General features: G+C 50.8%; 1 protein-coding gene across 6 annotated transcripts in view; it reads left to right on the plus strand.

Moving 5' to 3' along the window:
• Positions 1 to 2,048, plus strand: part of NLGN3 (neuroligin 3) — a 65,086-nt gene extending 63,038 nt beyond the window's left edge. For all 6 annotated transcript variants that reach the window (XM_082208414.1, XM_082208417.1, XM_082208415.1 and 3 more), the window contains one exon: positions 493 to 2,048. In XM_082208414.1, coding sequence (XP_082064540.1) covers positions 493 to 1,339 — 847 coding nt within the window. In that variant the 3' untranslated portion in view covers positions 1,340 to 2,048. The remainder of the gene's footprint in view (positions 1 to 492) is intronic.
• The last annotated feature ends 11,961 nt before the right edge of the window (positions 2,049 to 14,009 follow it).

Genomic DNA, 14,009 nt, shown 5'->3' on the forward strand with positions numbered 1-14,009 from the left:
TGTCTGTGCGTGCTATGGAGGGAATGCCTACGGGTGGCGGGGGTGGGATCTGCTGCAGTCGTGAGCAGAGGATCCATGGTTCCCTTTCCTTCCCTCCTCTGTGGTTACAAAGCATGGATCTACCTGGAACCTCAGGATTTTTGCATTGGGCTACTCCAAACTCACTGTCAGATCACATGTCTGTGGCCACAGCATGAACCACAAAAATCATATATCCACTGTTTCGTTTAGAATATTTTTTTCCTTGTTTCCCTCCTCTAAAAACTACGTGCGTGTTATGGTCGGGTGTGTGTTATAGAGCGAAAAATACGGTATTTACTTGTGCTTTAGCTTGTATTTTATTCTGTGAACCACCCTGGGATCCATTTATGAAGGGCAGTAGATAAATTTAATCTAATAATAATAATAATAATAATAATAATAATAATAATAATAATGTTGTCCAAAGTCACGTTGCTGACTTTGTGTTCCCTCTTTCTCTCACACTTCCAGGGACCCCAACAAGCCGGTGCCTCAGGACACCAAGTTCATCCACACCAAGGCCAACCGCTTTGAGGAGGTGGCGTGGTCCAAGTACAACCCCCGCGACCAGCTCTACCTGCACATCGGCCTCAAGCCGCGCGTGCGAGATCACTACCGCGCCACCAAGGTTGCCTTCTGGAAGCACCTGGTGCCGCACCTGTACAACCTGCATGACATGTTCCACTACACCTCCACCACCACCAAGGTGCCGCCGCCCGACACTACCCAGAACTCCCACATCACCCGCCGGCCCAACGGCAAGGCCTGGAGCACCAAGCGCCCAGCCATCTCCACCGCCTACACCAGCGAGGGCTCACAGGAGAAGTGGAACCCGGAGCAGGACGGGGCGGGGACCCTGCTAGTGGAGAACCCCCGGGACTACTCCACCGAGCTGAGCGTCACCATCGCTGTGGGTGCCTCGCTGCTCTTCCTCAACGTCCTGGCCTTCGCCGCCCTCTACTACCGAAAGGACAAGCGCCGGCAGGACACGCACCGTCAGCCCAGCCCGCAGCGGGCCGCCAGCGCCGCCAACGACATCGGTCACACCCCAGAGGAGGAGATGCCATCGCTGCAGGCGAACCAGGCGCACCACGGCGACTGTGAGGCCCCCCATGACGCCCTGCGCCTTGCCGCCTTGCCCGACTACACGCTCACCCTTCGCCGCTCGCCGGACGACATCCCGCTCATGACGCCCAACACCATCACGATGATCCCCAACTCATTGGTGGGGCTGCAGACCCTGCACCCCTACAACACCTTCGCCGCCAGCTTCAGCAGTACTGGGCTCCCGCACTCACACTCCACCACCCGGGTATAGCCTGCCCCAAGCACCCGTGCACTCCCCGTGCGCCCTCGCCGGACCTGGCACTGCCGGGGGGAGGGGGGAGTGGCCGCAAGGTGTGGCGAGCGTCCCTGGACTACTCGCCCTTTGGGGATTTCGTTTGTATCAAGTGCTTTGACTCTCCTGGAGGCCTGGCAAGGGTCTTGGCCAAGCAGAAGGGGGCCAAAAACTGCGACCAGAGCCGCCTCGCTCCCTGCTCCCGAGTCCAGACACTGTGCAGGAGGGGATCGGGGAGCCCTCTGAGCCTGCTGGAGGCCCCTCCCGGCACCTCCCCAGAGCCACAGGGCACCGCCTGGGGAACCCCAACTGTGGGCCTTGGGGTGGCTCCTGCCTGCCATTCCCTCCTTACCACTAGAGATTTACCAGTCAGTGCCATGGGAAAACAACTCTCGTGGGCTGAGTTGCCATGCTGAGACAGCGACTTGAGACCACATGCCAGGGAGCCCTGGGCAGGTGCAGTGCGGTGCCCAAAGCCCCAGTGCTGTGTCCTGGATATGTAGCCTGCGCTTGGTGCTGGGCCCAAACAGATGCTGTCCAGGTGGCTCTCCTCCCCCCCCCCGCCCCGTCCCCCGCAACCCTCACGCCTCTCCTTCGTGTCGTGGAGAAAACTTTTTTCCTGTCCGTCTGTTTCTTTCCAAGAGACGTTTTTTAAGCAGATCTTTAGTTCTTTAAAACACTAACGGAAGACGCCGTGTTTTGTCCTTTGTAAAGATTTTAAACTTAAGTGTTCTTGATATAAAAAAGCCAATTAGACACACACACACACATACACGCCACAAATACACAAACACACACACACAGAAAGAGAGAGAGACCCCTCCCCATACACTGGGAAACACAGACATGCACCCGCCAACCCCATCTGTGCTGCAGCCCCCCTCTGCCCACCCCCGTGGCCCTGCCAGCATTGACCTGTGCCAAACCGAGAAACCAGCCAGACTTCCCTTGGGGCAGCAGTGGCCCCCAGCAGGCCACCAGGTCCTTTTGTACTTTTGATATGCCCTTCCGCAGCCATTCATTCCTGTATGTGACAACCAACCAACCTGTGGCCTGGAGGCACCCAAGGGATGGCCTAGTTCCTTCCGGCTCCTGCCTCTCCTCCATGCTGCCCTCCCCCAGTTGCATTGGCCAGCCTGCCCCATTCCCCTCCCCACCCGCTGTGCCAAACCTCCCGTAGTTTTCAAACCCCTTTTGGAGCTTGGCCAAGCCCACCCTCCCATCCCCCTCAACCGCTCCCTGCTCCATGCCAGCCGGACACACCTATCCTGGCCTCCCCAGCGCCTTGCCTTCTTGGGTTGGATCAGGCCAATGGACCTCAGTGGCATTAGGTGGGGCAGGAGAAGGAGGAGGCCAAGGGCAGGCTGGGCACAGAGAGGAGCAACTGGGAGGGTTGGGCAGGGGGGAGGGCAGTGTAAATGCAGTGTACCCAGGGAGATGGCAGGGGTGCTGCATTGACGCACAATTGGCTTTCCTCGCCCACTGCAAAACCCAGGTGCTCAAGGTCATGAGGGAAGGCACAGAGGGCTGCGTTTGGTGGGTGGGGGGTGCTTCTGGCAGAGCTGGCAGAAACTCAGCCGCCGGCCGATCCGGGGGACTGGGGTGCAGACAGCCCAAATATGGTTGGACCAGGGCTTGGACGTTCGGTGGGGTGGGGTCTTGGAGGTCTGGGGAGGGGAATGGGGGTCCTGTGGTGGAGGCGGCACAGCCCTGCCATTGGGCAGCAGGAGCTGGGCCCAGCTTGTGGCAATGGGGTGGGGCGGGGGCTGCGCAGGATTAAGGAAGAGGCAGGAGCACCGCCCAAGGGTCAGATGGACACCGAGGCTGGGGAGGCTGCAGGGGTCACCCACATGGGGACTGAGCCGGGATGGTTTGGTGCCGCTTGTTTGCCCTCCCCCCCCCCCTTTGGAAGCTGCAAACTCAACTTCAGGGGGCAGAGGGCATTTACGAGGGCTCTAGACCTGACCTGCCCCCCTGTCCCACTTCAGAGAGTACCTTTCAGAGCCAGCAGTGGAAGGTGGGGTGCAGGCGAGCGGTTCTGGCTGAGAATGTATTTACGCGGCCCTGTCAATCACCTGCGCAGAGGAAAAGAAATCCAAATAAAGCGGAAGGGGTATTTTTAGCTGTCTGCTGTCCTGTCTGCTTCTTGGGGGGGGGCGTGGGGGTTGGCACAGCAGGGGGGGGGACCATGGCTCCCCGTGCTCTTTGTTGTGGTAAGAGGGTGGGGGAGCAGTGCAGCAGGGTCCATCTGGGCCCCCAGAGAACAACCCCTGCTCCCCAGAATTGCCCCGCATCCTTGTCAGGGGGTCAGAAGACCATTTTGACTTAACAGAGAACAGAGAAAGCCACCTGAGGCTGAATTGGTCCACCTAGCGAGCATCACCTGCCCTGCCCTGCAGAGGCTGTTCAGGGTTCCACCTAGAGGGCATCTGTGCTTGGAGCTTTCATTGGGAATTGAACCCTGGGACTTCCTGCACACAGATGCTGTGCCACTGAGCAATATGCTCTAAAAACAGCCTAATCGAGGAGGACCACCACCGCCCAGCAAGAGGGTGACAACAAAGCCCAGAAATAGGAAGCACCTTTTTAAAAGTTTTTTTTAATATATAAAAGTACATGAATAATGAGCATACCTTGCGCCCTGTGGTTGCCTAGCAACCACCCCATCACACACACACACACACAGACCCAATATCCCATCAAGCACAAAAATGACCAAAGATTGCTCCTTGCCTAGAAGCACAGAGAGAAGTGAGAGACGCTCCACTTGGTTGCATGGATGGGAGAAAGAGACATTGCAGTTTTTAAGGCCCTGACCCAAACATTTCCACGTACTCCAGGGGCAATCCCACATTATTGCTCCTTCCACCCATTTTTTACCCCTTCAAGCCTAGGGCAAAGCTTCACCTGTTGAGTTTCTGCCTGCCCCACAGCTACTGCACTTTAGTAAAGCAGCGCTGCCCCCACTGCTGTTGTGTTTTCTTGCAAGAGATCCATCTACACCAAAACATGCCTGAGAGCAAACGTGGTGATTCTGCGTGTATCTGGGCATGTGCAGTTGGGCCTGTCTAGGAGCAGGGGGGCAGAAGCATTGCACCCCTCCCTCCCTCTGTTCTTGCATCAGCCCAAGCGAAAGGGGCTCCCGGGTCCCTCAGCACATGCACGCACAGATGCTCTTTCCCTGATCTCCTTTCGTGCCCAGCCAAGGAGCTCCCGGTTTCATTTCTTTTTAATGCAATTTCTAATGGCGTTTCCATGGCAACCAGGAATTGAGGGCTGAGTCCTCTCCCAGCGAGCACATGGTCCGTTGCACCGGGCGAATGGCGTGAGGTGGGGGAAGAGGCAGGGAGCCGGGCGCACACTATGCACATGCATGGACTGGCACTTGCCTATGTGCATCGCGGAAGGGGAAGCCCCAGAGGGCCGAAGGAGTGGCCCCTGATTCTCAAGAGCAAGGGGGCCAGGATAGGGAAAGGATTGCAGGCAGGCAGCTTTGGGGGCAGCCCAGGCTCTGCCAACTACCCACTGCTACAAGGACACTTCCTGGGACAGGAAGCTGCCTTCATTCCAAGCCCATAGGCCCCTCTAGTTCAGTGTTTCCTGCACTGACTGGCAGCAGCCCTTCAGGGTTTGAGACAGGAATCTCTCTAATTCAAATAGGTTAAATTGAATATATTGAATAGTACAGGTGGAATATGCAGCATTTAAGGGTAAATATGGAAACCATGGAGGGGGAGGGCGATAAGTCAACAGATAAAGCAATTTACAGTTTATGTCAAAATATGTAAAGATATTTTTTGTGAAAAATTAATAAGATTTTTTTTTAAAAAATGAAATGGGAGTCTCTCCAGCCCTGCCTGGAGATGCCATTAAAAATCGTACCTGCAACCTTCTGCATGCAAAGCAAAAGCTCTACTGCTGAGCTGCAAATCTTAACCAACACCATAGGAGCCATGTCCTAGGGGCCAAGGTCCTTTTGGTCCCTGCAATAAAATATTTGAGCAGACTGCCCCCTCCCAGGTTGAGGGGCACTGCCATTCATATGGTATGCATGTGCTGCATCTTGTGATTGCTTATGTGGAGCAGGCCTTACCTGCCCCACCCTAATATTTTATTCAAGTAGGCACCCCTGCCCCACACATCCCCTTGCACCAATTTGAAGAGATCAACTGAATGTGCATTGAAGGAAGCCTTACTCCCAGTTACCACCTTCTTCTTTCTTCTTCTTTGGCGATCACTTGTAGCCGAGTAAGATTGTCTTCCATAAACACGGTTTCAACAGTGAGTCTGTGACTGTGGAGGCCAATTCTGGACCCACACGTCCTTCCACAGTGGGGACATTGGTTCCCGGGCAGGAGTTGATCACAGTGTGAATATGCCGGGCGTGTCTTCCTCTTAGCAAGTTTCTCCCTTGTGTCCTGAGTTCAAGTGTCTCCAAAGCCCATGACACCTTTGGTCAAGGCTGTTCTCCAACTGGAGCACTCGCAGGCCAGTGTTTCCCAGCTGTCGGTGTTTATACTACTTTTTTTAGATTTGCCTTGATACAGTCTTTAAACCTCTTTTGTTGACCACCAGCATTACGCTTTCCATTTTTAATTTCGGAATAGAGTACAGTGGTGCCTCGCAAGACGAAATTAATCCGTTCCGCGAGTCTCTTCGTCTTGCGGTTTTTTCGTCTTGCGAAGCACGGCTATTTGCGGCTTAGCGGCTATTAACGGCTTAGCGGCTTTAAGAAAAAGGAAACAAACTCGCAAGAACTCGCAAGACGTTTCGTCTTGCGAAGCAAGCCCATAGGGAAATTCGTTTCAAAATACGGAAAACTCTTTCGTCTTGCGCATTTTTCGTCTTGCAAGGTACCACTGTAGTTGCTTTGGAAAATAATCATCAGGCATCTGCACAACAAGACCAGTCCAACGAAGTTGATGTTGAAGAATCATTGCTTCAACACTGGTGATCTTTGCTTCTTCCGGTACACTGATATTAGTTCACCTGTTTTCCCAAACGATGTGTAAAATTTTTTGGAGACACCGTTGATGGAATCTTTGGAGGAGTTGGAGATGGCGTTGATAAGTGGTCCATGTTTCACAAGCATACAGTAAGGTTGTTAGTACAATAGCTTGTAAACAAGCATTTTGGTTTCCCTGCGAATGTCCTGGTCCTCAAACACTCTGCACTTCAATTGGGAGAAAGCCGCACTCGCAGAGCTCAGGCGATGCTGGATTTCAGCATCAATGTTGGCCCTTGCCAGACCACCACAAACAACAAGTGAGCAATAACAAGCTCCCAGCTTCACGGAGCCGGACTCTACACCTGCCAAGGTGACCCATGGGCACCAGACTCCACTGCAACATGCACAGACCAAAGCATCCTAACAGGAAGGCCTACATTGCGCGGGGTACACCAGGCATGGACAGAAGGGGTGGGGGGAGCTTTCTTTGAAATCCAATTGAGAGGCGATGCAATTGACTGAAGGAAGCCCTGTTCTCAGTAGCCACCTGTCCCCCCAAATAACAGCTCAGCGAGGACCCTTGTGGTTCTACCCAGGTGCTTATTGCTGACGTTCTCAGAACAGCCACGAGGGAGGGGAGAGCAGCACAGGGACTCAGAAAGAAGTGCACTGCCTAATTTAGTCTTTGTATGGTAGAGGTCCCTGCATACAACTTTGGCCCAAACGGACTGGGCAGGTGGGGTGGGGGGGCCTTGCAGCCAAAGCAGGTCAAGTCCAGAAGCAGAAAGGTAGCAAACAAGACAAAAAGGACAAAGCGTCAGCATTGCTCCTGAAGGGTCCAGACCTCCGGAAGCTTCCAACACTCCATCCGGGGACTCATCATCAAATCCTGCCCCAAAAACCCAAACCGAGGCCTGAAGGTTGAGGTTGAGGGCTGGTCCTGGAGCAGCATCCTTGAGAATCCGCTAGGAAGATGGTGAGAATGTAGGAAACAGCCTTATCCTGAGCCAGGCCACTGGTCCACCCTGACTGGCAGCAGCTCTCAGGTTTCAGGCAAGGGTTTCTCCCAGACCCACCATGAGATGGTAAGGATTGAACCCTGGACCTTCTCCAGGCAAAGAGGACGCTGTGCCACCAAGCAACTGACCTCCAGCAGGAATTCACAACAAGCTCAAATGGAAGCTGCTGGCCTTCTGAGCTCTGAAACAAGTTCAGGTTATGGAGCTCTCTGTGTTGTCTCCAGGACCGGCTAAGCTTTCATTGAAGCTCTGGAGTCCTCCAGTGCAGAAGAGAGGGAAGGGGAAGAAGAGCCAGGCCACTGGGTGGATCTGGGTCATTGCCAGTTCCTACTCCAGATATTGGGGACCTTGTGCATGGAAAGCAGCTGCTCTGCCATTGAGCTCTGGTGCTTCTCTTTAGATCCTACAATCACCAGCTCTGAGAATTGTTCAGTCGCTTTGGAGGGTAGGAGAAGTGAACAATATTGAGATGCTTCCCCCTCCCCTGGCTTGATATTCTGTATCCTCTAACTGTACTTCTCTTGGAGGTTTGTGTGTGTTTGTCTATTTTTCTCACAAGGCATTCCAGTCCCTGGTGTGTACTCAATTTGTACCTAATAATAACAGCCCTTCCAGGTTTCACCCATCTGGCAGCCAATGAAAATAGCCCAGTTTCTTCAACCAGAAATGTGCTAAACAGTCTAATATTAACAAACTGTGAAAGAGCAAAGCATTTTGGAGCTAGATTTTTACAACACTTGCAGAGCTCTCTGCGTATTGTGAAGTTGTCCTTATTTAATGCAAGCTGCCTTGAGAAGCCTGCGTAGTCTTGAAAGGTTGCTTAGAAGTGTGTGGAGGAAATATAAGCACATTTCCCGAACTCCTTTTGTGGGGATGCTACCTATGGAGAAACTTCAGAGAAGTTCTTTGTTTCTGCTCTTCTGTTCCTAATGGGAAGCCAGGCTGTAGTTTTGCAACTGAACCTCTGCTTTGCATGCAGAAGGTTCCTGGTGCAACCCCCAGCATCTCCAGTGTCCCGTCTGAAACTCTAGTAAGCTGCTGCCAACCAGTGTAAGTAACACCACTCTAGATAGACTCATGTTCTGAGTCTATATAAGGCAGCTTCCTGCACTCCAGAATCTTTTTTTTTTTTTTTTTTTACAAAAGCAAGCATTATTCTGCCAAATATTCATGCATGTGCAGAGGTGCTGCTGGCTCAGGGAGACCCACGTTCCTCCAACCCCATTCAGACCCCAAAGCAGTGGTTCTTCAAGGTTGCGGCATGCCACCCTGGTGTGGTAGCAGAGGATAGCGAGTGTAGCAGGAAGATTCAAGGACAATCAAAGAATCATTTAAACATTTCTGTGTAATATAGAACAGTATAGTATATATCCATCTATCATTTGCAGAATACGGGTAGAAATATTTTCAAGATGAGAGCAACAGCATCAAGTGATACTGAGAGCCAGATCCATCAAGGGATCCATCAAGGGATAAATTTCTCAAGTCCCGAGCAAATTTTTATTCTGAAAGTGTGGCCCAGAGAAAAAAGCTTGAGGACCAGTGCCCTAAAGGCCTGCAATCAATGTGCCGAAGCCAGCGGCGTAGCGTGTGTTGTCAGCACCCGGGGCAAGGCAAGTAATTTGCGCCCCCTAACCCAGGGCAAGGCAAGTAATTTGCGCCCACCCAACCCCTAACCTGCCGCGTCAGGTGATCTGAGGTGAGTTGCCGTTGGCGCTGGCAGCCAAACGACGCCGCTTGCCCGGAGGAGGAGGGGGGCAGAGAGGCGAGGAAAATGCAACATGGCCCAGCAGCTGCAGCAGCAGCAGCGGCGGAGACGGGGCTGTGAGGAGGAGCTGCCTGGCGCGTCCTCCATGGCCCTGACGCGCGGGGACCGTGACGAGCGCTGAGAGCCGCTGCCTGCTGGACGCCTTCAGCCCGGACGCACGCACAGCCCGTCGGTTCCGCGAGACATGCAGCTCTGCTACAGCCTGCGCCCGAGGCTCTCCGGCGACTCCGGAGGCAGCGAGCGCGAGCCCCCCAGATGTTGCGCCCGGTGCGGCCGGCCCCCCTTGCACCCCCCACGCTACGCCACTGGCCGAAGCTAAGCAGGTGTAAATTTGGTCAGTGTCTGGATGGGAGACTGTTTTGCAAGCACACATATGCTGCCTTGCATTCCATGATAGAAGAAAGAAAAGTGGGGGGAAATGGGTGTGTGTGTGATACAATGCTCAGCTTCTGACTTGATGCGCCTTTCATATGACAAGGGAGCTCTTCGAATGTTCTGCCATGACTGCTTCAGCAACCCTCTCCTGTCCCCTCATTCATTCATTCATTATTTTTTTGGCAACTTCTCCATGACTCTTCTGGTTTTCTCTGAGGCAGAAGGGCCCAGTGGGTGTCTTATTCTGAGAGTAGACTGTTTCCCACTGTTTAGAGGTGGCCTCTGCATTTTCCCTGACATGGGATCCTCCTCTTGCCATCCCAATGAAATGGAGAATTTCCACGCCAGCAGGCAGGTGTTCCCAGGAGCCTCTGCCACACATGTCAAGGGACTCCCTACGTGAGGGGGGTTGGCAGTAGCTAAGCTTTTCCACTGAGCATGGAGAGCCCTACCTCCCATGTGAGTAATGTGGTCCACCAGCCCTGAAGCAAACTTGGATGGGGATTGACAGACTATTTCTGATGCAGTTGCCATAGCAACTGTGATGCTCAGAAGCTAGTGGTTCAGCCAACCTTCTGCTGGGGTGCCACTCTCCTTCCCCATTTCTGCAGATATTGAGATGAGGGGGCATCCCCCCCCCACGGTGTGTGTCAATCTGCAAATGCTGTTGGCATCCGTCTATCCTGAGAGACAATAGGGTGAAGTCAAACTCAAACCGCTGTGTTCGCTGCACCAAAGTGATCACCTCAAGGCACAAGCCTGGGCAGTGTGAATGGAGGTCCTGAGCTGCCCAGACAACAAGACCACCACACACACACCCTTTGGCCTCACTGATGTTGTCCAAAGGAAGGAGCAGCAATACATTTGGCGCCAGCCTGGGTGCAAGAGTTGCCAGAAGGAGGTATACAAGGTGTCATCCAACCACCTTAGGGACTTTGGATTTGTGTAGGGTTTACTCCTGAGCATTTTCTTCTCCCAAAGATATCCTGCAAGGCAACGGAGGTTTAGGATCAGAGTTTTCCTTCTCTTAGATGGGCTCCCTTCCCAGGTGGACGAGCCCCATCTGTCCCTCACTTCTCTCTACAACACATGCAGAAACCACCTTCTTGACCTTTGGACTCGGTCTTGTTTGTTCCATCCAATCTGCCTTCACATGTCCCCAACTCACCAAGGGTTTGAGACCCATCGGCTACCTGGTTTAGCTGGCCAGTTGAAGCTGTTTCCTGGGATGTGGCCGCTGTCTCATGCTGACAGCTTCTAGGAGCCCCAGGTGAGAGAAGAGTGCAGGCTGGGGACCAAAGGTGAACAAACTACCCCAAAAGGAGCACAATGTGTCCCCCACCAGAGGTACTACCCCTTCCCTTTACGCTCCATACACCCCATGCACAATCTTCATATACAAGATCACTTAACAGTTAGCCTTAACAACCTTTTAACAGCCTCACAGTCAATATGGCAATTTAAGAGTGGTGAACACATTGGGTTTTTTTCCTGCCTCTTCAAGGTGTCTTTGTGACTAGACAGGGAATTTTAATGTGCAATCATGACTAAGATCCTAAAATGCTTATTTTTGGAGCAATGAGCATGCAGGGCAAGGGCTTGGGGCAGGTGTTTCTATCCCGCAGATTCTTCCAGGCCCGCTTTCTATACCGGACACACACACGCACACACAAACACACAGCTGCAGAATCCCACGGTCACCTTGCTCTCAAAGGCACAATGACTGTGCTATTTCTTCCCCTGCAGTCCATGGAGATGCAGGACAGACAAAAGAGAGCACTTCTTCACAAAGAGCACGTTAAACTGTGGAATTTGCTCCCACAAAAGGGACAGGTGACCACCAAAGTGGACAGCTTTAAAAGAGGGTGAGACAAATTCACAGAGGAAGTGGATTAGGCTGTCAATGGCCACCAGATACACAATGCCTTTGTTCTACCTCTACTATCAGAGTTAATGTGCCTCTGAATGTCAGTTGCTGGGAATCACAAGTGGGTGGGGAGAGCTGTGGAGCTCAGATTCTGCTTGCAGGTTTCCCATTAGGGCATCTGGTTGGGGGGCTGGATGAGGCCTTGGCCTGACCCAGCAGGCTCTTCTTATGCTCTTATGAAACACCAGGTTCCATGTCTGCTTGTCGCTACAAGAGTTTTCTTAGGAAAGAGTAAGGAGCGTTAAACTCCACTGGGATTGTCAGCAGCTCATTTTGACACAGACACTGTGGAATCTGACTCCCCCACCCCCTGGCAGAGCAGATGTCCCTTTAGCAGAAATTATTATTATTATTATTTCTTGAATTTGTAGGCCACCCTTCATCTGTAGATCTCAGGTTGGTTCACAACATAAAATCACAATACACACACATGAAATACATAATAAAAATAAGAACACAAACAAACCAATAATCCCTGCTCCCACATTTATTATTATTATTATTATTATTATTATTATTATTATTATTTATTGAATTTGTATACCGCCCTGCACTTGCAGGTCTCAGCGGTTCACAAGATAAAATCACAATATAAAAACATAAAATACACAATAAAAATAAAAGCAAGAGCAACCCAATACCACCCCAACACATTTTAAAGGGGCATTGGATGTCAGTCAGCCAAAGGCCTGGCTAAAGAGGAACGTTTCCGCCTGGTGCTAATGAGCAGTTTGAAAGTTCTATGGCTCTAAGTGAATAAGTGGGTGAGTGTTTTTCCCCCAGTAGATGAACCCCTCTACCTGACTTGGAGAAATTCTCACCTGTCGGATTTCTGCTTGCCCTTTGGCTGTTAAAAAGACACAGGACAGGACTCCAACCAGAATTCAGGGCCTGGCACCTCCTTTTGTGGTCTAGCATTGAATCCACTGCTTTATTATTTTATTTTATTTTATTTTATTTTATTTTATTTTATTTTATTTATTTTACAATAATTGCCACTTAATCAACAAAAAAACTCTCAGCAGTGCACATTAAAAAATAAAAGTAAAATCAACCACTGGAAAATTGACACAAGAATTTAATCCAAATATAAATAAAACCAGCAGTTTTAAAACAAATATACATCATAAGATTACATGTCTGGATAGGCTTGCCTGAATAAAAATGCTTTTTAGAAGGTACTGAAAGCAATACAGTGAAGGCACCTGACTGGTTTCAGTTGGTGGCAAGTTTTGGATACGTTGGTTCTGCTACACTGAAAGGGTTAGTTCTTGAATCAAACGTCATGTGGCACTTGAAAAAAAGTGCCAGTCGCACAGATCAAAGTACTCAAGTTGGTATATATGAATTAAGGCGATCCTTCAAGTCAGCTGGTCCCAACCTGTTGAGGCCTTTATATGATATTGGTAAAACCTTTAATTTGGCCCTGTAACAGATAGGCAGCTGGTGCAGATCTCTGAACAGTGGAGTTATATACTGACTGGGTCTCACTCTTGTCATCAATTTTGCTGCAGCATTCTACTACATGGCAGTAACCCAACCTTGAAGTCACCAGTGTTTGGACTACTGTGGTCTAGCACAACAGAGCTGGCAGGGAATGATGGGAGATGTAGTCTGAAATGTCTGCCAGGAAAAACAGGTTGATGAAGGCAGGATCAGGCCATACTGGGTAAGTCTGTGGCTAAAATTTATATGATGTTTGTTACTCACATGTTAGTTGGAAGCATTATTTGCATGCTCCCTTTTGTTCTGGAGAAAAATTAGCCATGAGGCCCTGATCTGGAACATGCTCCCAACCCATATCAGGCTTCTGAACCACTTTTCTGCTCCTAGGTTCCTTTAGTCCCCGGAGGTGCTGTTGACAGGGAAAAGCACCTTCAAGGGCAAAATAGGCAATATTCTGGATGGGAAGCACCATTACTTCTCCAAACTGGAAGCAGCCAATTAAAGCACATTTGTTTCACGCACATGACTCACACCACATGTTGTTTGGGCCTCCTACATTCATATTTAGGAAGGGACAGTGGTAAATGCACAGCAAACCTCACAGGGTTGTTGTGGGGATAAAATGAGGTTGTGGTGTGATAGGAATTTTATGGTCTTAGATATATTGTAATGTTCATAAGTGTACCAACCAAGCACATATATAGATCAGCACAGGAAGGCCAACCTGGAACCTTTTTGATTCCTAAACTGACCAAATGTTTTCTCTGCTAGGTCAAAGTGGGAAACCTCCCCATTGTCTCTTTCCTCACAAATCCTGTTTTAAGGACACATTTAAGATATGAATAGGGTGTGAGCCTGTGACCTGGCCCAGGAAATAAGTATTTATCACTACAAAAGAATGGCCAGGCTCCCCAGGCAATCCAATCAAGTAACCTGCCAGACAGGAGATAACAACAGGAGAAAACCAATATTCAAATTTCTGTTTTAGACTGCCTTTTCTGTGATGTAGGTGTGATGTATCTTGAGGGGTGGTCTTAGGTTACACCCCTTCTGTGATGTATGTATGATGTTTCTGGGGCTGGTCTTGATCTACAGGGTGGCAATTTCAAAATTCCATATAAGGCTTTGCGCGCCATTGTTCTGGGTTCCTCCTCCTCCTGCGTTGT

The sequence above is a fragment of the Podarcis vaucheri genome (genome assembly GCF_965113315.1).
Source record: "Podarcis vaucheri genome assembly, chromosome: Z".
Lineage (NCBI taxonomy): Eukaryota > Metazoa > Chordata > Lepidosauria > Squamata > Lacertidae > Podarcis > Podarcis vaucheri.